Source organism: Trachypithecus francoisi, unplaced genomic scaffold (assembly GCF_009764315.1).
Source record: "Trachypithecus francoisi isolate TF-2019V2 unplaced genomic scaffold, Tfra_2.0 Lachesis_group17, whole genome shotgun sequence".
NCBI classification, from domain to species: domain Eukaryota; kingdom Metazoa; phylum Chordata; class Mammalia; order Primates; family Cercopithecidae; genus Trachypithecus; species Trachypithecus francoisi.
Genome location: NW_022681462.1, coordinates 87146984 through 87174979, shown reverse-complemented (window position 1 = coordinate 87174979; position 27996 = coordinate 87146984). Strand labels below are relative to the sequence as shown.

Sequence of the window (27996 nt, the reverse complement as noted above, 5' to 3'; positions counted from 1 at the left end):
CTCTTCCTCTCTGCCACCCATCCTCTTCATTTCTGGAGTATCCTTTTTTCCAGAGCTGCTCTTAGTGCACCTCGTCCTGCTGAAGTATCTTCCCTATTGCCTCCCAAATTAAGGACACATTTCTTATCCCGCACTCAGGGCCCATCCCCACTGTTACCTGCCACCCAGCCCCATCCCCAGCTCTTTGCTGTGCCCGGCCCATCCAGCTGCCTAGTTGGGCAGCCCATCGTTGCCCTGCCTGGCCTTCCTATGTGTGCTCACCCTCCAGCTGAAGTGCTCTGCCCCCACCTTAAAATCTTCCCGTTCTTCGAGGCCCACGTCAAACACAGCCTCCTCCATGACACCTTCCCTCTTGCCCTAGCCAGCGTGACTTCTCCCTGGAGCCCCCACTGTCCTGAGGCTGCGATCATCCTCCAGCTCTCCTCCTCTGTTGCCTCTGCTTACGCCCCCTCAGTCCCTGCTTTTCTCACTTAATGGCCATAAGCTCCCTCAAGGCAACTCCCCCCTGCACCGAGTCCGGAGTGTGACTTATGCCAGTGGGGCTCCAGCTTTGTTGCATTGGTGGTGTCCTCTCTGTTCATGGCACAGATCACTCACCTGCTCAGTGGAGCCGCAATGGTCTTTGTAAAGCACCTGCCATCCTACCCCGCCCCACCGTGGGCCTCCGACCAGCACTCCCACATTCTTCTCCAGCCTCCACATGAATGTCAGGCCCCAACCTCCCTGCTGCATCTCCAGCTGTGCCAGGCCCACCTGTGGCCTCCACCCCACGGGGTGGGGAGGGTTGTGCTCTGAGCCAGCTGCACCTCCACCTTCCTCCCCACCCGGCCCCCCATGCAGCCTGTCCTCCTGCCCGGGCCTCCCGCCAGCTTCCTGGCTGCTATAGTTGCAGCTCTTTATGTTTTTTTATTCAGGTTTCCCCTATTTTGTTATATACTCCTAAAAGGTATGTTTAAAACAGCTTTTGCTAATTGAATGTTATTTTAATGGTACTTTAAAAGCTTGCTGTTGAAAAATCAATGATTCATACGCATATAATGATCTCTTAATTGGCCAAAGATGTCAATCCAGTTTTTCTGCCTGAGTTCTGCTTCCCATCAGCATCTGCATATGTTGCTGTGCCTCGTCCGTGTGTTCAGTCCTTTCCACATTTGTCGATTACTTTGTGCCAGGCTCTGTGCTAGGCTTAACTGGGCCTAGACTTTGGTATCTGATGTTTAAATTTTGACCCTGCCATTTAGCAGCTCTGAGTGGATCACACTAGTCTTTTCTAAGCCTCAGTGTTTCTCATCAGTAAAATGGGGAGCTACCTTATCAGGTAATTATGCAGTTTAAATAATATAACTTACATAAGTCTAGCACATGCCTAACACAAAGTAAGTATCCAATAAATATTAGCTTCTATTAAGTGCTGCACAAATACCCTGTATTATTTTATTAATATTACTATTTGCTGGGCACTTGAGGGGTTAATACAAAGATGATGCAAACACTCCATGCTCTACCCTGGCTCCTGTCTGGCAGAGGAGACATTATACAGGATTTCAGACCCAGCAGGCTGTGGGCTGCTCATAAGCCAGGGATACTGGATGCAGAGGAGGGAAGGGATCTGGGAGGTAGATGTGGGATCAGACCTGCATCTTGAAGGATGAGTAGGATGCTGATGGGCAGAGACAGCAGGCAGGGCAGAAATAGCAGGCAGGGCCTTTCTAGCAGGTGACACAGCCTGGGGAAAGGCACAGGGCAGCCAGATGCTGGGCTGTTGGGCCCGGGGCAGTGGTAGATGGGGACAGGGAGCCAGTAGTGTTATGGTTGGTTTGAAAGACAGTGAGGGTCTGCATCCTTGGAGAAGAGATGAACGAGACTTGTCTTCCTCTTTTGTAGCCCGCTCCCAAAAGACTTCAGGCATTGGGCGCCTGATGGTGCATGTCATTGAAGCTACAGAATTAAAAGCCTGCAAACCAAATGGTAAATCCTGCTTTCATTCCTTCAACAGACATGGTAACTGCCCTGCCCCAGTTTTTGCGGATGACTTTTTGAGACAGTCTCGGTCACCCAGGCTGGAGTGCAGTGGCCCAATCTCAGCTCACTGCAACCTCTGCCTCCGGGGTTCAAGTGATTCTCAAGGCTTAGCCTCCCGAGTAGCTGGGATTACAGGTGCGCACCACCATGCCTGGCAAATTTTTGTACTTTTAGTAGAGACGGGGTTTCACCATGTTGGCCAGGCTGGTCTCGAACTCCTGACCTCAAGTGATCCAACCACCTCGGCCTCCCAAAGTGCTGGGATTACAGCACTTTGTCATTGACAAAGTGCCACTGCGCCCGGCCACTGATGACGCTTCTGAACATTGAGTAAAGGAATGCTTTCTAATAGTGTGTCCAGTGCCACTAAAATGCACATATTGGACCAATATTCTTATCACTGTTTTCCCAGTAAGCGCCAGTGCCCGCCTTCCCTAGTGTGTCTGCGCCGAGGAAGCATGCAGCAGGTTGCACTGACACTCGCCCAGGCTTGCTCCGTGGGGAGCGGTCCTGGCGGTGGAGCTCTCGGCCACTCCCCAGTTAATGCTGCTGTCAGCACTGGGAACTTGGAGACCCTGTTACTAGACCACAGGGATACGGTGCCCCAGGCAGCGGCTCCTGCTGCCATGGTCTCGAGTGACCCGTTATCTAGGATCCTGCTTCTGCTCAGGGAGGGCACTATCAGTCACTTCGTTTTACCTGCATGTACCACATGTGTCTGTGGTTTGTTTTTGTTCAGGGAAGAGCAACCCATACTGTGAAATCAGCATGGGCTCCCAGAGCTACACCACCAGGACCATCCAGGACACACTCAATCCCAAGTGGAATTTTAACTGCCAGTTCTTCATTAAGGATCTGTACCAAGATGTGCTGTGTCTCACCCTGTTTGACAGAGACCAGTTTTCACCAGATGGTAAGTGTCGCTCAGCCAGGGGATCTTAAGGTTTTCCAGTTTCCTAGATCCTGGAGTCCTGATCCAGGGGCCTCAGCTGTGTGCAGACCCCTTGCCACTTTGGGGAAGTGACACAGGCCTGTGTCATCTCGCTTTGGCAGCAGGTGGGTGGCCTTCCTCAGGGGAGGGGGTGGCCTCAGATAGTTTCAGGCCTTTGACCCGTCACTCCCTACACACATGATGCGAACACCACTCCTGGAGCCTTCTCAGAATGGAGATTTGAATCCCACATGGTGGCTTCTCACACATAAACCCGCCACCATTCCCCACACACCCATTCACGATATTCAACAGCCATGAACCAGAAGACGTTCCTTGTTTCAGATGTGAAGGTTGTATGAATCCTACTTCAGACACGGATGTAGCTCTTTAATGATTTTATAAAGAAGAAAGACATCTGACTCTATGTTTATTCACCAGATTTCCTGGGTCGTACTGAAATTCCAGTGGCAAAAATTCGAACAGAACAGGAAAGCAAAGGCCCTATGACCCGCCGACTGCTGCTGCACGAGGTCCCCACCGGGGAGGTCTGGGTCCGCTTTGACTTGCAGCTTTTTGAGCAAAAAACTCTCCTGTAGGGGTTCTAAAGAACAGCACCAGTGGGACAGCCCACAAGGCTGGGGCTGGAGAACGAGAGACTGCGCTCTCTCAGGGCTGAGGGAGCACCATGCAGCTTCACCCCTCCCAAAGCCATGCACGCTGGGGGCTCTGTTTTCCTGCACACTAAATAGCTAGGAATCTATGCAAACACCTTTCCTAAAAAGAAACCAAACCCCATAGTATAGTGCCTTGTCCTAGTGTTCACATGTTCAGCTGTGTTTAGATGCCAAGGTTTCCATTTTCAGGGCTATAAAAGTATTACATGGAAATGAGGCATCAGACCACCAGACGTTGCCGCTCGGTTGAATGTGTCCACCATGGAGTGGTTTGGTGATGCTGTAACCATTCCACGCCAGTGACCTCTGCTGGGTCACAGCCACTCAGGAGGGGAAGGGTCAGGATGAGAGGCTGCAGCCTCGACGCTTGCACAGCCTGATACTGAAATAGCATCTACTCGTGCACTGAATAAAAACAGAAACTTGATCATTTTAATCCTGATTAGATTTTATCACTCTCTGCTAAGACAATATAGTCTGGAGTATAAGTGGGAAAGCTTGATTTAAATACTGTGAACTCTAATAATGTGGAAAATATTTTTCAACTTTAATTTTCTGAAGTATAAATTATTTATGTAAATTCATTGTTTTTGCATTTCATAGGACATGCATCTTTAAGCTTTATCATTGCCAATATGTACAGAAAGAGAATAAAGACATATGTTTATGGATGGAACTTCTGTCAAAGTCTGACTGATTTCCTTTCTATATGAAAGCTTCTTTTTTTCTTTTTAATTTTCTCAGCCAGATGAAAGGCTTTTAAAAGGTACCTTCAGAAGTTGCCTATAATGAAACCAAGTTTCCTTCCTGGTACGTGGGAAAAACCAAGGACAGAGTGAGGATGAGGTCAGGAGACCCAGCACCTCATCTTGACTCTGCCACTAATTTGCTCTGTGACTTTGGTGAATGTACCTTGTCTTTCGGGTGCTGGGTTTCTTTAATGGGTGAAATGGATGATCTCAGTGGGAGCCACTGACCCTCTGCGTCCTTCAGCTTGCCTCATTGAGTGATAACCTCAGGGTAACTTACAGTAAAGAAATGCACAAAGGTCTTAGACACTAAACCCCCTGATTAATTAGTAAAAACTGGGAAAAGGTCTGTCCTTTTGTTGTTGTTTTGAGACAGAGTCTCGCTCTGTCACCCAGGCTGGAGTGCAGTGGTGCGATCTCGGCTCACTGCAACCTCCGCCTCATGGGTTCAAGCAATTCTGCTGCCTCAGCCTCCCAAATAGCTAGGACTACAGGCGCCCGCCACCATACCCAGCTAATTTTTGTATTTTTAGTAGAGATGGGGTTTCACCATGTTGGCCAGGCTGGTCTCAAACTCCTGACCTCAAGTGATCTGCCTGTCTGAGCCTCTCAAAGTGCTGAGATGACAAGCATGAGCCACTGTGCCCGGCCAGGCATATGTTTTTGAAGGAATAATTTGGATTGCTAGGGCCCTGATTTCTAAGGGAGCAGGTCTCCAGGCAGCTGGAGGCACCAGGAAGGATTCAAATGTCCCAAAGGCTTGGGCCTCCACCCTAGCCCCTGCTTCTGTTTAAACATAATCGCTGGACAAAGGACTGGAAACAGAACCGGCACATTCAGATTTAAAAATCCATCACTCACTCACTCAGCTATAGATCCTGGGCACTGATTGGTTAAAACACAGACATAAAAAAGGTAAGAGATGTCACTGGATATATGAAACTGAAACAACTGAACATATTGCTTTTGCTTATGGGAAAGTCTGGCTAGTCAGGCCCAGTCTCATGAAACAGAGTGAACTGCTGGCTGTCTCTAGGGTTGGGGCTTGTTGGTCACAAGGCCAGCCTGGCTGATGTCAGCAGCAAGGCTGCCCCTGATGACTCAAAACCAGCTCTAGGCTTACTTGGAACAAGAGCTACAGAAGGATCCTGTGTTCCCAGGGCTGCAGGGACTGTAATCCTCACTGTGGTGAGTACCATTTCTCCACTGCTAGATATGAGAGGACTCTGGTCAGATTTAGGGCAGAGGAGCCTCAGGACCAGAGTCAGACAACCTCTATGAAACCACGGACCACATGGGCGTCGGCACACCCGGCCACTCCAGCTGTCCCCTTATGCCTAGGAGCACACACCTGCCCCTTGAGAAATCAAATGTAGGCCTGACTTTTGGGAGGATACGGGATGTGCCTGAGTCTCCATACCCTGAGTCTCCATACCCCCCGAGTCTCTGTACCCCCGAGTCTCCGTACCCCAAGTTTCCATACCCCCTGACTCTCCATACCCCAAGACTCTATACCCCCTGAGTCTCTGTACTGCCTGAGTCCATATACCTCTACCCCAGCAGGACCTGGCATATGTGCCTCATGCGCCCAGACATCTCCCCTCTGCTGAGGACCCCCTCAGCAGCTCCCTCCAGTGCTCTTCAGGAGCAGGTGCTGTGGCGGGGGAGGGGCACTCCACTCTCTTAAAGGCAACCCATATTCTGAGCAATTTGATGATCAAGTCTGAGTGCACGTGAGGGGGGGGATAAACATGCTATGTGGCACCTGAGGGACTGGCCTGAGAGAACACTGCCACCTCTGAGCTAGGGGACTGCCACCTCTGAGCAGCTCACCAAGCCTCAGAGCATTGTGTGTTGGGAGAGGATAATAGTGTCTTACTGCGAAAACTTTTCAGTGAACAAAGTACCTCACAGGGCTCCTGGTTCACAACAGGAGCTCAATAAACAAGAACTACTGTGATTTGGGTATTTCTTGCAATTTATTTCCACTTCTAGAGAAAGAAAGTATGTTTAGAGTATTTTAACTGTTGTACAGACACTGCCAAGTCAAGTCCACCAAACTTCAGTACCAAGGGTGGCCCTGCCTGGCCACCTTCTGCAGGGAGGCCAGGTGCTGCCCTAGGACCTCAGCTGTCATCACTCTTCTTCCTACAGGCTGAGGACCCCTGTGCTGTTGGCTGTCCCCAGCAGCCCAGGAGCGGGGTCTCTGCTGTCTAGTTCCTAAAACCTAGCAACAGAAGAGAAGGGCTAAGTGTGGTGCAGGGATGCGGGGCTTACACGTGCAGGGAGGACCCCCGCTGACTCTGCCCCACACTCAGCCCTCCTGCTGGAGCTGAGACCCCCGTTTCAGGCAGGTTTCCAGCCAGCCCTCTTGCTTTACCTCTCTCTCTCTCACTCACTCTGGTTCCTGCAACTCTCAGACAAGGCTGTCTGTATCTTTGAACTCCACAAAGAACTAATCTTTTTGTGGCACGTACAGCAGGGATGACCAGATGTCCACAAAATGTTCTGCCATTGTGGGCAGACCAGCCATGGAATACTTTTCCCCGTGCCCCTGCACCCTACAGTTAGGGACAGACATGGGACTGGGTCCTAGCCCAGGGAACATCAGAGGAAGTGGCACGCCGCCTTCAGCCCGGCCCACATACACCTGACTCCCAGGAAGAACTCATCCACCATCTCTTCCCCTTTCAGCTTGACAGGAATGAGTTCCTGGGGCAACCTCGGAAGCCAGGTGCTGAAGATGACACAGGCCCATGAGATAGGGCCCCAAAAGACCGCACAAAGGAGGGACAGCCTGCTGACCCACTGGGACGTGCTGGGACATAAGCAAAACTTAACTGCTACTGCATTTAAACCTCAGTCCACTTGGGTCTACTCGTGTAGTCCACCCAACCATTAAGGGTAGAACTGACCACAGTCACATAAGATCTGATATGAACAAGTGCGACTATATCAAACTAAAAAGCTTCTGCACAGCGAAGGAAACAAAACAAAAAGGCAGCCTACGGAAAGGGAGAGAACCTTCCAAACCATATATCAAATAAGGGGCTAATGCCCAAAGACATAAGGAACTCATTCACCTCAACAGGAAAAAAGGGAATAACCCAATTTAAAAATGGGGACACAGCCTCAACAGAGATTTTTCCAAAGCCTCCCTCCCGCCCCCCAAAAAATGTACAAATGGTCAACAGGTATATAAAAAGGTGCTCAATGTCCAACGTCACTAATCATCAAGGAAATGCAAATCAAAACCACAATGAGATGTCCCCTCACACCTGTTAGGTTGATGAGGAAAAAGTCGAAAGATCACAAGCGTTCGCTTGTGTGGGACTGTTAGGTAAGAGTTCTAAATTTCTTTTCAAAGAATATGTCAGTATGTTCAACTCTTTGGCTTCTACTTTTAAACTTCCTCGTAAAGCAACCTTTTTCGATTACCTGCTCCACCCTGACTCATTCTGATCACCTCCTCCACCCTAACTCATTCCAATTATCTGCTACCTGCTCTGCCCTGACTCCCGCCAAAGCACTCACCCCGTCATTCTCTTTAAATTCGCCAATCGGAATTACTTTAGCCTGTGCGGTCTAACCCTAGCCAATAGGGGACCGACACGGCAGCAGGGGCCACGTGCGTCAGGGGTAAGAACCCCTCTCCTCCCTTGTCCAAGTGTGCGCTCACCATTGTGCCATCTGTAAGGGCGCACCTTCCATCCAGAAGTACCTTGCCTTGGGGCCAGCCACAGTGGTTCACACTTGTAATCCCAGCACTTTGGGAGGCCGAGGCGGGCAGATCACGAGGTCAGGAAATTGAGACCATCCTGGCTAACACGGTGAAACCCCATCTCTACTAAAAATTAGCCAGGCGTGGTGGCGGGCGCCTGTAGTCCCAGCTACTTGGGAGGCTGAGGCAGGAGAATGGCGTGAACCTGGGAGGTGGAGCCTGCAGTGAGCCGAGATCACGCCACTGCCCTCTAGCCTGGGTGACAGAACAAGACTCCATCTCAAAAAAAAAAAAGAGCACAATGGGGACAGTAAATTTAGATAGCCATTACCAGTTTTAGTTGGTCAACAACAATAACTAGAAGTACAGTAACTCCACAGAAGTACCTTGCCTTGCTGAGAATTAAAAAGAAAATGTTATATTCGAGTGCTATTTCTTTTGTGGCACTGAAACTTTACATATAACAGGACCCTTGTACACTGTTGGTGGAATGTAGATTACTACAGCCATTACAGAAAACAGCATGGAGGTTTCCAAAAAAACTAAAAATAGAATGACCATACAATTCAGCAATCCCACTTCTGGGTATATATACATTTATTCAAGGAAATAAAATCACTATCTTGAAGGGATATCCACACTCCTGTGTTCATTGCAGCATTATTCACAATAGCCAAAAAATGGGAACAACCTAAGTGTCCGCTGAACTGGTAAAGAAAATGCATATGGTACACATACCACGGACCATTAACCCGCCTGAGAAGAGAAGGAAGTCCTGTCATTTGCAACAACATAGGTGAACGTGAAGGATGTTATGCTAAGTGAAAGAAGCCAGGCATAGAAAGACAAATACTGCCTGATCTCATATTGTCAGAGGTGTGTGAACCAGGACGCCATCTTAAATAGGAGCTGGGTAAAATAAGGCTGAAGCCTACTGGGTTGCATTCCCAAACGGTGAGGCATTCTAAGTCACAGGATGAGATAGGAGGTGAGCACAAAATACAGTTCATACAGACCTTGCTGATAAAACAGGCTAATAAAAAGGAGCCAGCCAAAACCCACCAAAACCAAGACGGCGACAACAGTGACCTCTGGTCGTCCTCACTGCTACACTCGGACAGTTTACAGATGCCATTGCAAAGTCAGAAAGTTACCCTATATGGTCTAAAAGGGGAGGCATGACTCATCCACCCCTTATTTAGCATGCCATCAAGAAATAACCATTAAAATGGGCAACCAGCAGCCCTCAGGGCTGCTCTGTCTATGGAGTAGTCATTCTTTTCTTCCTTTACTTTCTCAATAAACTTACTTTTACTTTGCACTGTGGACTGGCCCTGAATTCTTTCTTGCTTGAGATCCAAGAAACCTCTCTTGGGGTCTGGATCAGGACCCCCTTCCTGTAATAATATGTGGTATCTAAAGACGTCGAACCCAACCAAACAGTAGAAGGGTGGTTACCAGAGTTAGGGCGTGGGTGCAGTGAGGTGACAGGTGTTGGTACAAACTTTCCATGGTAAGTATTGAGGCAGGAGAACAGGGTCTGGAGAACAGGGGGTCTGGAGAACAGGGTCTGGAGACAGGGACAACAGCAAGGTCTGAGAAAACAGCAAGGTCTGGGCACAGGAAACCCAAGGCCAATTCGAGCTGCCTCCCCAAAGCTGGATCACAAGGAAAACACCTGGGTCTGGGGGCAGGGAACCTGAGGCCAGTTAACACACACTTCTGAAAGCGGAACCAAAAGGAAAACCCCCTGTCCCCAAGCCGAGCAGCAAAGGATCAAAGCCTACTCTCCCTACAACGTATCAGATGGAAAGGGAGAGTGCCCTGGATTAGCTGCAGGCAACGCAGGGACCATCCCTTCATCTGCACAGGGCGGCAATTCACCTCAGCCTTTAATCAGCCAGGGACCAAATCCTTCATCCAGATATGGAGTAGCAGATAAGAACCTCAAACAGGGAACTTAACACCCATAAGCCCTTGCTGGGCCCGCTCCCACCCTGCAGAGCGCTTTCTCTCTTGAATAAATCCCTGCTTTCGCTGCTTCGCTCCCCGCGTTTCATTCCTCTGCTACTCTGTGTTTTGGTCAATTCTTTGTTCAAAATGCCAAGGACCTGGACAACTCATAGTAAAGACCCTCCACGAGTAACAGTAGGTTCTAGAGGCCTACTGGACAACACGGACACTACAGTTACTAATAACATTTTTTTTTTTTTTTTTTTTGAGACGGAGTCTCGCTCTGTCACCCAGGCTGGAGTGCTGTGGCCGGATCTCAGCTCACTGCAAGCTCCGCCTCCCGGGTTCACGCCATTCTCCTGCCTCAGCCTCCCGGGTAGCTGGGACTACAGGCGCCGCCACCTCGCCCGGCTAGTTTTTTGTAGTTTTTTTTTTTTAGTAGAGACGAGGTTCCACCGTGTTAGCCAGGATGGTCTCGATCTCCTGACCTCGTGATCCGCCCGTCTCGGCCTCCCAAAGTGCTGGGATTACAGGCTTGAGCCACCGCGCCCGGCCCACTAATAACATATACTTGCAATTGGCTCAGAGAGTAGATCGTGAGTATTCTCACCACATACACGAAAACAGTAAATGTGAGCTGGTGGGTCTGTCAACAAGCTTGACTGTGGCGAACATTTCACAATGAATACTTATAGCAAATCATCACGTTGTACATCTTGAATATTTGAAAAATATATGGAATGAGGAGCCCCCTGTGCTCTCAGATATAATTATGCTCAGAGGAAACTGCTGAAGAGTCACAGGTAACTTACCACAGATGGAGAATCCCTTACTCCCTGGAGAGACCGGGGACAGCGATGGGACTGAGCAGGAGCTGGGTCACAAAATAGCTATCCAGGCTCACAGGCTGGAGAGCAGCAGCAGTCCCCCATCCTGTGTGTGTGGTGGTGAGGGGTGGAAGTGATGCTGTCAGGTACCGAGCCCCAGGCCCCTAGGCCTTCCCTGGGAGGGTCCTGCACCTCAGGCCTCAGGGTATGGGGCGTGGCAGAGAGAATGAAAGGGGAAATAGACCAGGAGCTGAAAACCATGTCAAATGAACCATGAGCTCCAGATAAGAAATCTGTACTCAGAAAATTCTTACATATAAAAATATCTTTAAAATATTAAAAAAATCTCATCTTGCCCTAATTTTTTGGTATAAATTTCATTTCAAAAACTTCCCACCTGTTGTGTGTGGACTAAAGAGAACACGATTTTTGGTGCAGTTTGGATGTAGTAAGTGGAAAATGGCGGGAAAGTGGCAGAAGGGCAAAGGCCCAGGCAAAGGCGCTGAAGAAATCTCAGGGGGAAAAGCCCCTGTGGCCAGGTTGGCCCTCACCTTGGAAGGACAGGATCTGTCTCCAGGAAGTGGGGTCCAGGTCCCACATTTACCACTTGTCTGAGTTGCTTCATACAAGGCTTCCCCGCCTGAGGGGCCCTGTCAGAGCTGCAGTGCTGAGCCTGAGGCCACCTGCCATTTCTCCCTCCTCCTCTTCACGCCCTTCTTCTTGGGCCATGCCTCCTCCGCCCTTGTGCTTGTCTGACAGGGAGGGCTGTGGCGGTGGCTCCTTCTGGAACCAGTATGTGCTGCTTGTGGGGGCTGCAAAGCCCTGCATGCCAGCCCCGCCCCAGGCCTCTGCTTACCAGACCCTTCCTTTCACCCACTTTGTTCTTCTGGCTGAGTTTTGAGGAAAGGAACTGTCTTTCAAACGCGGCCTGACTTAGGTCGGTGGTCTTTTTCTCTTTTCTTTTCTGTTCCTTGTCTGCACAGATGAGCTTTTCAGGACTGTGAAGAAAAGCAGAAAAATATTGTCTCGATTCAGCACAGATGGAATTGTACCATCAAATAGTTTCTGAAGATTAATGTATTGAACTCAATCGTCACTTCTGAGAAGGAACAACTGACCAGCCATCACTGGTGGCTGTGCCTCAATTTGCCTGCCCAGTCCGTATCTCTGCTGGCCCAATTCCTAGGGAGGTGGTGACTTGGGGACCCTTCCCCAGCCATGGCTGAGGCACCAGGTCCAGAGCCTCAATCCCTATTGCTATAGTTGGGACAAAGGGGCTTCCCAGGCAGCCTCCGAGTGCTTAAACCAGAAAGTCAGGCAGGACGGCGCCTCCACTTGCCAGCACTCACAGGAAAGCACAGAAAGCCCGTGTGCAAAGATAGAGAAACGGAGCAGGTTCACAAAGAGAAGTGATGCTGAGTGCCACATAGCCCCAAAGAGGCAGCCTGGCTCCAGCCTCCCAGTCGGTCCCCCGAGCAGCCTGGCTCCCTTCCTGGCTTGGCTTCCATGACATACCGGTGCTCTCTAACATATGGAGCCCCTCTCTCACCTTTCCTTTGAGAAAGACTCTGGCTTTTGTAATCAAACTGTCTCTGCCTCACCTCGCCACGTACTGTCAAGTCCTTTTCTTACTTCATCAAATAGCCACGCGAGGCATCCTCTGGGTGTATCTTCCCGGAGGAATTTCAGCAGGGCTGCCATCATTTCTGCCCCAGGAAGCCTAGCCCTATCGAGGGAAATAAGCCTTCTCTTTTCTTCCTCCATTCATTCATTCAACAACCACTTATTCATGATCTACTATGCTCCAGCTAAGTGCTGGGAACACCAAGATTAGTAAGACACAGTCCCTGCCCTCAAGGGGCTTGCTGATGGAGGAAAGGGCCAGTAGGGTGCTGGAGAGTTCTGTGTCCCTGTGATAACTGCCCTCTTGCCTGCACTGGAATGGCCAGTGACAGACAGAGGGAGCAAAGGCAGGCAACAGCCTGGCAGGTCAGGGAGTTATGAATGTGCTGACTTGAGCCAGAGGTTTTTGTGGTTAATCAATCTTTCTTTTCTTTAGGTCGATGGGACTTCTGGGCTGAGGCCGGAAAGGGTGGTAGGGCCCCGATGGTGCCTCATGTGCCATGTTGAGGGCCTGGGCTTTGTCGTAAGGGGAATGGCACTGAAGGGTTCCAGTGGAGGAGTGCTGATCACTTTAAAAAGACCACTCTGGCTGCTGGGCGGAAAATGGATTGGAGGAGACCAGCCTGAAGGAAGAATACCAGCGGAGGAGCCAGAGGGGAGATGACACCAACAAAGCAACATGAAGCCTTTGTCTTGTTGCGGGGGTCGGGGGTTGTGTAATTACTGTTTAAATAAAAATGTTTGTTAAAATGATAAAGGAACCATAAAACCAGAAATAATACATAAAACTTCAAAATCACGAGGGGAAGCAGAAACAAAGTAGCACTGTTTATTCCAACAAAACTCAGGATGGGGAATGAAAACAAAATGTTGAGAGAGTATAACAGACTTCCACGTTTGTGTAGAATATAGAAGTCGGCACAGGCTAAAAGTCCTGCTGAAATAAATAGAGAAGAAAAAACAGAAAATTTACCATCAAAAATAAGAATTTTAAAATCACTAAACAGCTTTAAAAACAATTCCAGAGATGGGAGAGCCTTCAGGAATGAGTTGACAATCTCTAACTCTTGCTTTCCTCTGTAGGAGCATTTTAAATACCAGGTCACCAATATTAAGTACCAGCATAGAGACTGATTCCTCTGTGCTTCTAGCATCTTTGGTGGATTTTTTTCTCCTCGGGGCTGGTTGATGTCCTGGCAGATGGGTATTTAACCTTGTTCTCAACATCACCCTCCCCCTAATAGGCAAGTCAAGCAATGCACTTGGTTTCTCAATGGAGGACAGAACTCTCCAGGCCCCAAGTACAGACAGCATTCCCCAAAACCTATCTGAAAAAGAATCAAGGAGGGGTGGGGAGGGGGAAGGGAGAGCATTATGAAAAATAGCTAATGCATGCTGGGTTTAATACTTAGGTGATGGGTTGATCACCTAGGCGCACATTTACCTGTGTAACAAACCTGCACAACCTGCACGTGTATGCTAGCACTAAAAATAACAAATTTACAAATCAAATAGAAATTCTAGATCTATAAAATAACTGAAAATAATAATTCAATGGATGGCTTTAACAACAAACAGACACAACAAAAGAGATAATAAAATATCTGAAACCACACATGGAAACACAAAAAGGATAGAAAATATACAAAAATCATAAGAGACAGAGAGGGAATCAGTGAGAAAATCTAAAATATGTTTAACTAGAGTACCCAAAAGAAAGGAGAGGAGAATATGGCAGAGGTAACACAGAAAAAATAACTGAAAACTTTCTAGAACTAACTAAAGACATTAACCTACAGATTCAAGAAGACCCATGAATTCTAAGTAGGATAAATAAAAAGAAATCCACATCTAGAAACATCATGTAAAACTACAAAAAATCAAAGACAATGAGAAAATCATAAAAGCATTCAGGGGAAAAGACAGATTACCTTCAAAGGAACAACAGTAAGACTAGCAAGTGACTTCTCAATTGAAAGAGTAAAAGACAGTAAGATACATGCTGAAAGAAAATAACTGCCAACCTAACATTCTTAATCCTGAAAACATCCTTTAAGAATGAAGGTGAAGTCTGAAAAGGCTAAATGTTGTATGATTCCAACCACATTACATTGTGTAAAAGGCAAAACAATGGATACAGTAAAAAATAAAGAAATAAAAATTAAAAGTAAAAGTAAAAAAATAAAAAAATAAAAAATCACTGGTTGCTAGGGGTTAGTGGGGAGGAGAGATGAATGGGCAGAGATGATTTTTAGGACAGTGAAACTATTCTGTGTGACACTGGAACAGAATGATGGATTCATGTCATTGTACATTTGTCAAAAAGCATAGAATGTACAATGCCAAGAGTGGAACCCTAATATAAACTATTAACTTTGGGTGATAATGTAGTTTGTGCCACTGTGGTGCAGGATGTCAACAGTCGGGGAGGTTGTGTTTGGTGGGGGACAGGAGGTGTATGAGAACTCTCTAGGTACTTTCCACTCAAGTCTGCTGTGAACATAAAATTTGTTATGAAAAATAAAGTTAAGTTGAAAAAAGAAGGGAAATAAAGATGTCTTAAAGCAAACAGATTTTTCATGAGCAGATGCACATTTATGAAAACTGGGAAACAATATTTCTGTGTTATTTGTCATGAAGTACATAGTAGAGTATAAATGACATGACCTGAGACCTAGAATTTTCCCACAAAAGTGTGAGCACAAAAGGGAAAGTGGGGTAAAGTGAGAGAGAGAGAGAACGGCAAAATGTTGATGGCTGCTGAACCTGGGTGATAGGTACATAGGAATGTGTTGCACTCTCTACATTCAGAGCATTTGAAAATGTTTGTAATAAAATATTTTTAAAATGAGTCAGTGTAATTTTCCACAGAAGGGGCGCAGAGGCTCACGTCTATAAATCCCCCAGCACTCTGGGAAGCCAAGGTGAGTGGATCACTTGAGGTCAGGAGTTTGAGACCAGCCTGACCAACGTGAAACCCCTTCTCTACTAAAAATATAAAAATTAGCCAGGCATGGTGGTGGGCGCCTATAATCCCAGCTACTCAGGAGGCTGAGGCAGGAGAATCACTTGAACCTGAGAGGCAGAGGGTGCAGTAAGCCGATATCGTGCCATTGTACTCCAGCCTGGGTAACAGAGCAAGACTACGTCTCAAAAAATAAAATAAAATAAAAATGTCCACATTAACAGAAGGAGAAAAAATTGTAATATCAATAAATGCATAAAAATTAATATATGTCAAAATCTATTCATGATCTAAAAAAAAAAAACACTCATAGCAAACTAAGAAAATGAATTCCTTAATTTATTAATGGAAATCTAAAAATAATGTAAAACACAAAAAACACCAAAAGTTTTCCCTTTAAAAATAGCACAAGGAAGCCAATTTTCACCACTTCAGCTTTGTGCCAGAGATCTTAACTGGTACTGTAAGGTAAGGAAAAGAAATAAAAGGTATAAGGAATGGAAAACAAGACATAAAATTCTCTTTATTAGAAGATAATATTGTGGGCTGGGCGCAGTGGCTCACACCTGTAATCCCAGTACTTTGGGAGGCCAAGGCAGGTGGATCACCTGAGGTCAGGAGTTCGAGACCAGCCTGGCCAACATGGTGAAACCTCATCTCTACTAAAAGTACAAAAATTATCCAGGTGTGGTGGTGCACACCTGTAATCCCAGCTACTCAGGAGGTTGAGGCGGAGGTTGCGGGGAACCAAGATTATGCCACTGCACTCCAGCCTGGGTGACAGAGCGAGACTCCATCTCAAAAAAATAAAAAGAATATTGTGTACGTAGAAAATCCAAAAGACTCTATAGATAGAATGTCAGAACTCATAATAAAGTTTAGCAAGGTTGCCAGATACAAATTCAATATATGAAATCATTTTTATTTCTATACATTACAATTACCTAGAAAATGAAATTACACATAATAATAAAATAGGAATAAGTAGGAATAAATCTAAACAAAGATCTACAAGACCTTCAGACATGGTTTCTTATCCAGAGTACTTACTGACATTTGGGGCTGAGTATTCTTTGTTGTAGAATATTTGGCCACATCCCTGCCCTATGTCCCGTATCAGATGCCTATAGAACCCCACGCCCCTGACAACCAGAAATGTCTCCAAACATTGCCAGCTTCTTCATCAATTTGATTAAGAACCACTCCCTTACATAACATAAGACCCACATTAATGGAGAGATAGATACCATGTTCATTGATTAGAGGACTCAAAATTGTAAAGATGTCAATTCTCCCTAAATGGATCTACAGATTCAATACAATCCCAATTGAAATCTCAAGCATTAGGTTGGTGTAAAAGTAATTGTGGTTTCTGCCATTACTTTTTTGTTTGTTTGGGAATTTGTTTGTATGTGTGTATGTCTACATGAAACTTGAGCTAATTATAAAATATATATTGGTGTATTTGTTCTATCAGGTATCAAAACTCATTAAAAAGCTATAGTAAACAAATAGGCAAGGATGGAGAACCTGGAAATTAAGTATACATAACAGCACTGAATTTGTATAAAAGTCTACACTGCAGAACAGCAGGGAAATTATATTTTCAATAAATGGTACTGAGGAAAATGGGTGTCATTAAAGGGAAAAAATTCAACTGGGTCCCACATAAAATATATACAAAAAGCAATTCTAACTGGATTATAAGCCTAAATTTGAAAAGCAAAACTACAAAAGCAGGCCAGGCATGGTGGCTCATGCCTGTAATCCCAGCACTTTGGGAGGCCAAGGTGGGCAGATCATGAGGTCAAGAGATAGAGACCATCCTGGCCAACATGGTAAAACCCCATCTCTACTAAAGATACAAAAATCAGCTGGGTATGGTGGCCCATGCCTGTAGTCCCAGCTACTCAGGAGGCTGAGGCAGGAGAATCACTTGAACCCGGGAGGCGGAGGTTGCAGTGAGCTGAGATCGTGCCACTGTACTCCAGCCTGGCGATAGAGCAACATTCCGTCTCAAAAAAAAAAAAAAGGCTGTACAGCTTTTGGAAAAGACATTTTAAAATAATGTATAAAAAGCACTAGTTATAAAGGAAAAGAAAAATAGGTTTGACTATATCAACATTAAGAATATCTATTCATTAAAAAATACCATTAGGAAGAGTAAAAATGCAACCCACAAAATAGGAAAAGATACTTATAACACAAATAACTGAAAAAGGGTTTATAGCCAGAATATATAAGGAAAATCAGTAAGAAAGACCAACCATCCCAACAGAAAAAAAAATGGCAAGTCTCGAACAGATGCTTCTCAAATGAAGAAACCCAACAGCCAATAAAGACATGAAAAGTGCTCAGTTTCACTGATAACATGAAAAATGCTGTTATATAGCTGCCAGCTTTACTCAGATGATAATATTATACACCAAGGGTAAAGGAGAATGAGAAGCAACAGTATTTCTCCCCCATGCTGATGGGGGTGTAAACTGAAACAGACTCTTGGCAAAACAGTTTAATATTATCCCACAACTCAACAAACTCCACTCTGGGGTATATATCCTAAGAAACGTGGATTGTGGGCCAGGCACGGTGACTCACGCCTGTAGTCCCAGCATTTTGGGAGGCCGAGGCGGGCGGATCACAAGATCAGGAGTTCAAGACCAGCTTGGCCAAGATGGTGAAACCCCATCTCTACTAAAAATACAAAAATTAGCTGGGCGTGGTGGCGGCCACCTGTAATCCCAGCTACTTGGGAGGCGGAGGCAGAGAACTGCTTGAACCCAGGAGGCGGAGGTTGCAGTGAGCTGAGATTGCATCACTGCACTCCAGCCTGGACAACAGAGTGAGACTCCGACTCAAAACTAACTAACTAAATAAATAATAAATGTGGATTGTGGGAACCAAAATACCAAACTGGATCGTTCATAATAGCCAAAATGTGGAAACAACCCAAATGTCCACAACAGTGGATTGCCTAAATGATGGCATAGTCAAATACAACAGAATACACTCTGAAAATAGAAGTTAACACACTGGAGCTATATGAACAACAGAAAGGAATCTGAAAAACTTAATGGTGAGTAAAAGCAGTCACACAATGAACTACACATGTACAAACCCCCAACAGATGAATTTTATGGTATGTAAGTTGCATCTTTTTTTTTTTTTTTTTTTTTTGATGGCGTCTCACTCTGTTGCCCAGGCTGGAGTGCAGTGGCGTGATCTCGACTCATGGCAACTTCTGCCTCCCGAGTTCAAGTGATTCTCCTGCCTCAGTCTCCCGAGTAGCTGGGATTACAGGCATCTGCCACGATGCCTAGCTAATTTTTGTATTTTTAGTAGAGATGGGGTTTCACCATGTTGGCCAGGCTAGTCTCAAACTCCTGACCTCAGGTAATCTGCCCGCCTCGGCCTCCCAAAGTGTTGGGATTACAGGCGTGAGCCACCATGCCCAGCCTGTAAATTATATCTTAATAGGGATGTTTTTTAAAGAGTCAGTCATAAAAGAACAAATGCTTTCAGGTTCTGTTTATATGAAATTCAAAAATATGCAAGATAAACTATATTGTTTAAGGACACAAAGTTAGTTGATAACACCACAGGGAGAGCAAGGAAGTGAACACTTATAAAGTGAAGAGAGCTCTGGGGCAGGGAGGAGACTGTCTTGGGAGGGGGCAGGATCCCTTTCTTGAAATGGCTGGTGATTCCACAGGACTGACTCAGGGACTTGTTAAGCTGTTTATGTTTTATTCTGTCCTCTACATATATTTCATAATACAAATGTGATGATAGTAATAATAAAACTATAAACTACTAAAAGGCAAAAGTGTGACTAGTTAAAAGAGCTTCAGTAGGAAATAAAGGAAGTTGCAAGTTAAACAAATACTTGTTCTGCTCATCTGTACCTGTATTTGTAAGTTTGAGTCCTGGCTCTTGCGGAGGCTTTATGCCACTCTTTTGGAATCACACGGTGTGAAGTGAAAGTGAAGTAGGGTGAGCTGGCATGCAGCCTGGCCTTCTCTATTTCCTTAAATTCTTTGATGGAATGTCGTTTTCCTACAGGAAGATAAAAAGTCAAAATCAACACTCTTCAAGAACTCCAGTTGCTCTTGGGGTGAGAAGTCACTGGACAAATAGCGGTCTCAAAAAAATGAGGCCCAGTGATCACAAAGCACCTGTCTCACATTGAAGACCAGTTCTCTTCTCTTCATCCACCTCTTGCTGTCTTTGAAACAGAGGATCAACAAATGGTGGGACTGTAACCTACAAGAAAAATGAGACTCTTTGAGGACCAGAGTGCAGTCTGTATTAAGCTTTTAAAATGTGTTCCACATAAAGATGGGAACAATAGACCCTGAGGACTACAAGAGTGGGAAGGGCAGAAGGGGGCAAGGGTTGAAAAACGACCTGTTCGGGACTCTGCTTGCTACCAGGGTGACAGATTCAATCGCACCCCAACCTCAGCAGTATGCAATATACCCATGTAACAAACCTACATGTATACCCCCAAATCCAAACGTTGAAATTTAAATAAATAAAGTCTGACCTAAGCATGCAAGTATGCCCTTACTGTATACCAAAGCAGCTGAGAAGAAAGGCCCAGGAATGTGCCAATCTACACAGCAGTGGAAGGGCATCACCTCAGATGAGGATGTCGCACAGAGCCTTAAATGGCTGAACTGAGGGAGGGAGGGCGGGCCGCCCAGATGGAAGAGATGCACTTCTGTTAAGTGCTCTACTGTGTCATTGCATCAGCCAGTAAATATTTGTGTTTTCATTGTGTGCCACATCCAGGCTAGATCCTGTCTTCAAGGATCTCCTAGTCTAGAACAGCCTAGTCATCCACAGTGACAATCTAGTCCTGAGAGGGGCCAGCCAGCTCAGGATCCTGTAGGAGCAGGGGCAGTGCTCCTAACCCAGCCTGGGAGGACGCATGTCTCCTAGGGAAGCTGACGACTGGTCTGTAAGGGTCTGTGAGAACAGAGGGTCAGGTGACCAGAGCTATGAGTCTGTGTCAAAGCGTAGGGACATACAGAAGTATTTTTTCTCCCCGCTCCTGATAAGCCTTAGACAGAGGGACTATTTTTCCCCTCCATTTCCCCCACAGCACTCATCCCAGTGCTGGACTGAAGTGCTAGGTAAGCAATTACTGAATAAACCAGGCAGCATAACATGTACTGCCTCCAGCACCCCAGATGATGACATTCTACCCAGAACCAAAAGAATCTGTTCATCTTCATATGACTGACCTGGCTTGGTTCTCTGGGAGAAGCAAAAGAAACCGCTTCCACCTTCAGAGCCATACATATCTTTTAAAAAAGTAATAGTCATATCAGGTAGCTACTTCTGCTGCATGGGAGCGAAAAACTGAAACCTACATTTCTCAATTTTAACTCCTGTATTGGTGGTTTAAAAATCTGAAGACTCATTACAACCTCAAGTATGAGCTCTCACGGGCAGCCTGTGCTGAAATTCCTCCTGTATCTCCGGTAGAAAGGAGTATTCCCTCCCAAATCCCATAATCCCTGTGCTGACTTCTGTGACACTCGCCGCACTCCACTGCACAAGCTGTCCATACCTCTCTCTCCCCTTCTTGTGCTTCAAGTTTGCTGAATGTGAGTAAATGAATGAACAAGTGACCACACGTATCCATGCCTTGTGCACAGTGTAAATTCCACAGGAGTCTAAACTGCTCTAAGACTCAAAGGAAATGCTTTTGTAGACTTTTTTTAATAGAGAATAACTACAAGACTTCTAAAATGACTAGGTTTCCCCCAACTCCAGAGCTCCTAAGAATAAAAAACCAAAGAAACCTGCTCTACCCTTTTATAATTTGGTTTTTCTTCATATAAAAGGATTGTAGGCCAGGCACAGGGGCTCACACCTGTGATCCCAGCACTTTGGGAAGCCAAGGCAGGTGGATCACTTGAGGTCAGGAGCTCAAGACCAGCCTGACCAACATGACGAAAACCCTTCTCTACTAAAAATACAAACAATTAGCCAGGCGTGGTGGCATATGCCTGTAATCCCAGCTACTTGGCAGGCTAAGGCAGGAGAACTGCCTGAACCCCGGAGGCGGAAGTTGCAGTGAGCCAAGATCACACCATTGTACTCCAGCCTGGACAACAAGAGCGAAACTCCATCTCAAAGAAAAATTCAAAAAATTTAAAAAGGGATTGTATACTTCAGGATTATAACGGTCTTCACATATAATTTCCTTCAGATATAAAATATACTTAAAGGAAAAATCACTAGATACAAACTGTTTTGCAAGATTCATATTATAAAAGTCAAATACTGTATTTCATTTTTATATAAAAGCATAGCTTCAAAGGGTTGGAAGAAACTGCTGAAGTAATTTAGACTGCAATGAGACTCCACTACCTTCTGGGAGAAGTAATCATCTAGCTTTAGTCTGAAGTCATCCCTGGGCCTTTGAGAACTTTCTGCTCCATGAGGCAGGTACTTTTTTTGGTAATTTTAACCTCAAGAAAGTCTGCCCTTAGGTTGAGTTTAAATCTGCCTTGTAACTTGCAGGTACAGACACTAGTTCTATACATCTAATCCATCGGCTAATGTCTGCCTTTAAAATACTTAAAAGGTTCATCCCCCTCGTGTCGTCTTTTCCTTGGGCCAAATACCGCACCTCTTTCCAGTTTTCTTCCTATAAGGTGGTGTCAAGACTCAACTCTTTTCTAAAGGTTTTGCAACTGATGACTGTCCCTTCAACAGTGTGACATCAGGAATGACAGGATAAGGACAGGATGGACCAAGACTCTGATGCTTCCCACTCTTAAGCACAGCCTCTCTTGCCTGAGAGTTGTATGTTTTCTGGGAACCCAGCTCATACAGCTGATTTACAATGACTTTACTGACATTTAAAATCACTTGGACTTCAACACATGCCATTTCTAAGATCTTCCTCCCTATACCCATGAAATCACATTTCTGGACACAAATATAAGACTCTGCACTTTGGAGATCTGGATTCAGTCTTGAGCTCTGCCCCTTAAGAGTGTGTAGGAAAACGTATTTAAGGTAAATATTCAGAAACTGTGCTCAGTAAATATACGTAAATGTTCTAATATTTCAGTTAACCTACTCTAGGGTCTCACTCTGTCACCCAGGCTGGAGTGCAGTGCCACGATCATGGCTCACTGCAACCTCTGCCTCCCAGGCTCAAGTGATCCTTCCACCTCAACCTCCCAAGTAGCTGGGACTACAGGTGCACAGAACCACATCTGGCTTTTTTTTTTTTTTTTTTTTTTTTGGTACAAACGGGTTTTTGCCATGTTGCCCAGGCTGGACTGAAACTCCTGGACTTAAGCAATCCATCCACCTCAGCCTCTCAAAGTGCTGGGATTACAGGGGTAACCCACTGCACCCAGCCACTACTCTAGATATCTACTAGATATGTGGAGGTAAGAAGAAAGATCCAGTAGCGCACACCTGAAGTTAACAGATTTGTATTTGGTACTGCAAATAGATAGACCTAAATTCTGAGAGAGAGTCCTGACCTCAAAATCAAAAAAATCTTCAAATTAAGAAACCAAATTTTGTTGTTTTGTAAAGCCAAACTGTAGAACAGAGTATAGAAACTGTTAGTCCTAACACCTACTGGTTGGCTAACTCAGCCATGCAATAGCATTCTCCTTTGTCCACTTCCTACTAGAGAGATGAGAAAGCCACGGTGGCTTTCCAGGCCCTGCTTATGGCTAGGATTTGCCTCAGGACCCAGTCCTGGCCAAACAGACCTAAGGGAAAGCTGACTAGGGGCCTCTGGGGACTCTTTTTGCTTCCTGCAAAGGAGTAGTGTAAGAGAAGAGGCCCCTGGTACCATTCCTTACCCCTCCTTCTTCCTGCCCTGAATGAAGACCTAATGTCTGGAGCTATAAGCAACCATCAGGCAAATGTGAGAATGATGGGGATAAACTGAAAATACTAAGGATAGCAGAATAGAATACGAAAAAACCTGACATTGTTATGCTGTCAGAACCTAACACGAGACCACCTACCTCTCAATGTCTTGTGAAGTAAATGATAAATGTCCTTATGATTTAAGCCACAGTAACTCCATTACCATCTACATAAAATCATTCCTGACAAATCTAGTTCCAAGTCAACACTCCTATCCCCTCCAACCTCAGGCTTAAGAATGCAGTAAGTGTATCACAATTCAATGAACTCATCTTAAATACAAAAATAAGCTGGAGACTATTTGTATAACCAGTGAAACTGTTAGACTAACTCTTCAAATTATACTTTATTTGAAAAATAAAACATCAGTACCATTTTATGTCTGTGCTGTAAATAATATTCAACATTCTCTTGTTTCCTTTTTTTAAGCCCTTTATATGAAATTACTTTTTCCATAATTCTCTGCTGAAGAGGCTCGGCAACGTTTTCAACCCATTTTTTATGTAACATCTCTTTTCTTCTTTCCTTAAAAGTATCCAGATGATGAAAATACGTATCCAATCTCTAGTGAAGTGATACAAACAAGGAAAATAAATTATAAAGAAATGTTTCACTTATTGTCATTTGAGTAAGGGGGAAAAAAACATCTGTTCCCACTACTAAGCTCTCAGCCACATTTGGGTTGCAAAGCCCCAGTATAAGATAACTGAAGCACAAAGTACAGTAAGAGAAGCTGGGAACACAGAGCAGAAGAACTCACATAAACTTCTAAACCACAACTGTGCCTTCAGATTAAACCACATCTAACTCATGAATCAGATTAAGTTATTCCTAACTCATGAAACTCTTGTTTCTTTTTCAGGATTTCCAAGCATTCCCTGGTCACCCATCCTGTGTCTAGCCTTCACCATCAGGAAAGTCTGTGACAAAATTGGTAGAGTAGAAAGCACACTAGACTGTGACACCTCTCTCTGGCCTGTGAAAGACAGGTAATCCCATCTATCTCTTCGGATGCTTAAATGGGAATTTATGTGCACTTTCTTTATAAATTGTAAATCGCAATTCAAATGTCAAAGCTTTATTCTTTTTTGTCTGTTTAAAAGATAAGGTCTCACTCTGTCGCCCAGGCTAGAGTATAGTGGCATGGTCACAGTTCACTACAGCCCCAACCTCCTGGGCTCAAGCGATCCTCCTGCCTCAGCCTCCTGAGTAGCTGGGACTACGGTGCGTGCCACCATGCCTGGCTAATTTTTAAATTTTTTATAGTGACGGGGCCTCACTATGTTGCCCAGGCTGGTCTCAAACTCTCAAACTCCTGGTTTCAAGCAATGTTCTTGCTTCAGCCTCCCAAAGTATTATTATAACTCCATCTCTCTCATTGAAATTAAATGTCCCTTAAGCTAATTTCGTAGTGACTATCAGTTACTGATTGGTCATAACCCTTAAAAGCTTATTTTGTTTCTAGTGGTTTTCTATATCCCCACTGCAACGTGGGAACACATGAGAAAGAGGCAAGTGTGACTAGGAAAGAGTTTCTATTCAGTACCAGGATGAAGAGAAGGAGCAATTAGGACAGTTTCTCAGATCCCTTCAGGACAGATCCAAGTGGGATTAGGGACCTCTTAGTGATCCTGCAAGAAGGGGGCATGATCTCAGATCCATGTAGTACAAACAAGTAAATTACAGGATCCTCATTCCCCCTGCAAAATGAGTCTCTTGGATCATGGTGACATGACTCTTGGCCATGTCGTTCTGCGCACTCTTGCTCCCCTAGAACACACTTAGAATGCAGCGTGGAGCCAACTCTTACCTTCACAACAGAATTTTCTCTAAATAATATTGCACGTACTGCTTCATCAATGTCTTCTCTAGCTAACACCTAAAATTACAGAATTGGATATTAGGCTGTAAATCCTGAAGAAACAAACTACAATGACGAAACTCAGTGTACTTTACCCAATAGTTTTAGCGTAAATCTTGAGGCTTATTGTGTAACATAAATACATGGAAAATTTCTAAACCCATTCTCCATGAACCCATCAACCAGGTTCAAGAGTGATTCATTATGAGTCAATCTTATATCATCTAATAAATCTCATTTTTCAGCTCCCCCCACCCAGACTATTTTAAAACAAATCCCTGATAGTATATTATTAAATTATGTTTTAAAGCACTAAAAAGCTTACTAAAGGAATCCTCTTTTCAGGCATTCAGTAGGTGTTTTTTGTTTGCTTTTTGAGACAAAGTCTGGCTCTGTCACCCAGGCTGGAGGGCAGTGGTGCAATCTTGGCTCACTACAACTTCAGCCCCCCAGGTTCAAGTGATTCTCCTGCCTCAGCCTCCCAAGTAGCTGGGATTACAGGCACGTGACACCACACTTAGCTAATTTTTGTATTTTTTAGTAGAAACGGAGTTTCACCATGTTGGCCAGGTTGCTCTCAAACTCCTGACCTCAAGTGATCCACCTACTTTGGCCTCCCAGAGTACTGAGATTATAGGTGTGAGCCACCCCACCCAGCCAGTAGGTGTGTTTTAAAGAGCCCTTGAAGTTTTCTGCCTTTTGCTAGATCTCTTCATAAGTCAAAAACCACAGAAAATTCCCTTTAGTTCAACTAGTCCAGAGTCTCAGGGCTAATTAGTGGGAGCTCATGGCCTCCAATCAATATCACCCACATCTAGGGACTTGCTGTTTCCATTATGAGTTTGGGTAAAGCTGATGCATTTTAATCACCACTTTAGGGCTTTTTCAGTTGGATCACTATGAACTAATCTCTAGCTTTTATTCTTACAGGACTAAGTGTGAACAAATGAAAAGGCAATAAAAATCCAGTATCTGGAAGAGATAAACTATTACATTAAAAATTGTTGATGAAAAATGATAAAGGTTCTTAGAACTGTTATTCAATTTCTGATTCTTCTTTCTGTTCTGCCACACTGAATGTATCACAACAAACTAAACCCCAAATTCAAATACCAAATCTGTGAATAAGAGAAATCTCAAAAAGGAAAGTTGTTTTTGCCCATATATTTAATAGCTTCACATGAGACCTAAAATGACATTCAAACAGCTACCCAGGTCTTCTCTAAAATAAAGCTCTTTGTAATATGAAGAGGATCTTGCTTTAAAGCCTTCTCAGACTTATTTTAAGATGACAGGCCAGGCAGGGTGGCTCACGCCTGTAATCCTAGTGCTTTGAAGGCCCAGGCAGGAGGATTACTTGAGTCCAGAAGTTTGAGGTTACAGTGAGCCACCCCAGCCTGGGCTACAGAGCAAGAACCTGTCTCTAAAATATTTTTTTAATTAAAAAGAAGATGGTAACTGAAAAAGTATGTAGAACAATTAAACATGTATCCTGACACTACAATATAAATTTAGAATCAATCTATTTATTTATTTGGAGAAGCAGAAACACGTTGACAAGCATCTTGGGAAGTCACCTTCTTAAAGAACATCCTAGTAAGACTGTTAGCAAATGTTATGTACACTCTTGAGTCAGATTGTCAAATAATCTTTTTCTGTTTAAAGAAATTAAACTGTTTTTGTCTTTGATGGCTCTTCTTTGTGATTTTGTCAGGAAATATAAGGAAAAGGTCATGATTTGCGGCAGCACTTCTGAAATCCACGGCTTTCTGTGCGCACACACACAGAAAAATGAAGCCTCTCACTACTCCGACCGCCACTAGGGCAAAAGGGGAAAAACAAAGGAAATTTCCAAGAGTTTTTCACGGCGAGGCAAATCATAGGATGATACAAAATAATGAAACTTCATGAGAAAATCATTACCAGATCCTAAAGCAGAATTGACTGGCAAGCCCAGACCTGGCTGTTCCTGCCGGGGAGCTGGGGTTGCTGCCTTCACCCACCCGCCTGCCCCCGTCGGTGCACCAGTCCCCAGGCTGGCGACTGGGAACACTCTTGGCCACACTCTCGGCCAAATCTGAGCCCGGAACACTCCCCTTCAACGCCTGCTTTAAACCGGGCACTGTCCCAATCCTGAGAACAGAAGCGAGATTAAGATAAACAGTTCCCAGACTCGAGGAGTCCCATCGCCAAAATGACGTCTCAAAAAGCCACGTTCTCTCACCTCCATTAAAGAAACGGACTCGGGCTCCGGCCATTCTCTTAACTTTTCTGGCCTGAAATGTTCATCATAAATCCAAGTTTTGGTGGCAGCCATGGACAGAATCCCTGAGGGAAGAAAAGGTAAACTGAGGCTGAGGACGACGGTTACCGTTGAGAGCTAGGCCTGTGGGCTCAGGGAGTGTTCGAATCCCGCTCGGCCCCTTTCTAGCTGGGCCGAGTCACCCAACAAACCGGGATCCTCGGCGCCCTGGGCGCTTCAACAGGCCCGGCTACCCGCTCCCGTGTCGTCCTTGGGCCAAAGCGGGCCCTTCCCCTGGGCCGCGCCGCCCTGGCCCTGCCACGGCCCTCCCTGGGCTCTGAGACCCCCAGGCCCGCAGGCCTCCCCGGGCCCCACCTCAGGGCAGCCCCGGGGGTGGTCGCAGGCCCCGCGGCTCCGTGCCGGTGGGGCTCCCCCGCGGCCGCGTCCTGGGGCGGCAACGGAGAAAGGAGCCCGCGAGCCCGCGCGTCGGGGCGCATGCGCCACGCCA

General features: G+C 45.5%; 2 protein-coding genes across 12 annotated transcripts in view; one reads left to right on the top strand and one right to left on the bottom strand.

The window, feature by feature from the left end:
- ITSN2 (intersectin 2) overlaps nt 1–13221 on the top strand; it is a 162195-nt gene extending 148974 nt beyond the window's left edge. For 2 of the 7 annotated variants that reach the window (XM_033176421.1, XM_033176415.1), the window contains 3 exons: nt 1885–1968; nt 2762–2935; nt 3395–4306. In XM_033176421.1, coding sequence (XP_033032312.1) covers nt 1885–1968; nt 2762–2935; nt 3395–3552 — 416 coding nt within the window. In that variant the 3' untranslated portion in view covers nt 3553–4306. Of the gene's footprint in view, nt 1–914; nt 947–1884; nt 1969–2761; nt 2936–3394; nt 4307–12939 lie in introns of those variants that run through there. The other 5 variants (XM_033176417.1, XM_033176419.1, XR_004428488.1 and 2 more) reach the window with 4 other exon arrangements.
- FAM228A (family with sequence similarity 228 member A) overlaps nt 1–27996 on the bottom strand; it is a 42724-nt gene extending 14728 nt beyond the window's left edge. The window contains exons 1-9 of one of the 5 annotated variants that reach the window (XM_033176427.1): nt 27864–27996; nt 27471–27574; nt 25196–25264; nt 23758–23949; nt 19644–19731; nt 19374–19524; nt 11737–11878; nt 9559–9670; nt 6514–6606 (exon numbers count right to left, since the gene is read on the bottom strand). In XM_033176427.1, coding sequence (XP_033032318.1) covers nt 6593–6606; nt 9559–9670; nt 11737–11878; nt 19374–19524; nt 19644–19731; nt 23758–23949; nt 25196–25264; nt 27471–27563 — 861 coding nt within the window. In that variant the 5' untranslated portion in view covers nt 27564–27574; nt 27864–27996 and the 3' untranslated portion in view covers nt 6514–6592. Of the gene's footprint in view, nt 1–6336; nt 6607–9558; nt 9671–11736; nt 11879–19373; nt 19525–19643; nt 19732–23757; nt 23950–25195; nt 25265–27470; nt 27575–27863 lie in introns of those variants that run through there. The other 4 variants (XM_033176426.1, XM_033176428.1, XM_033176429.1 and 1 more) reach the window with 4 other exon arrangements.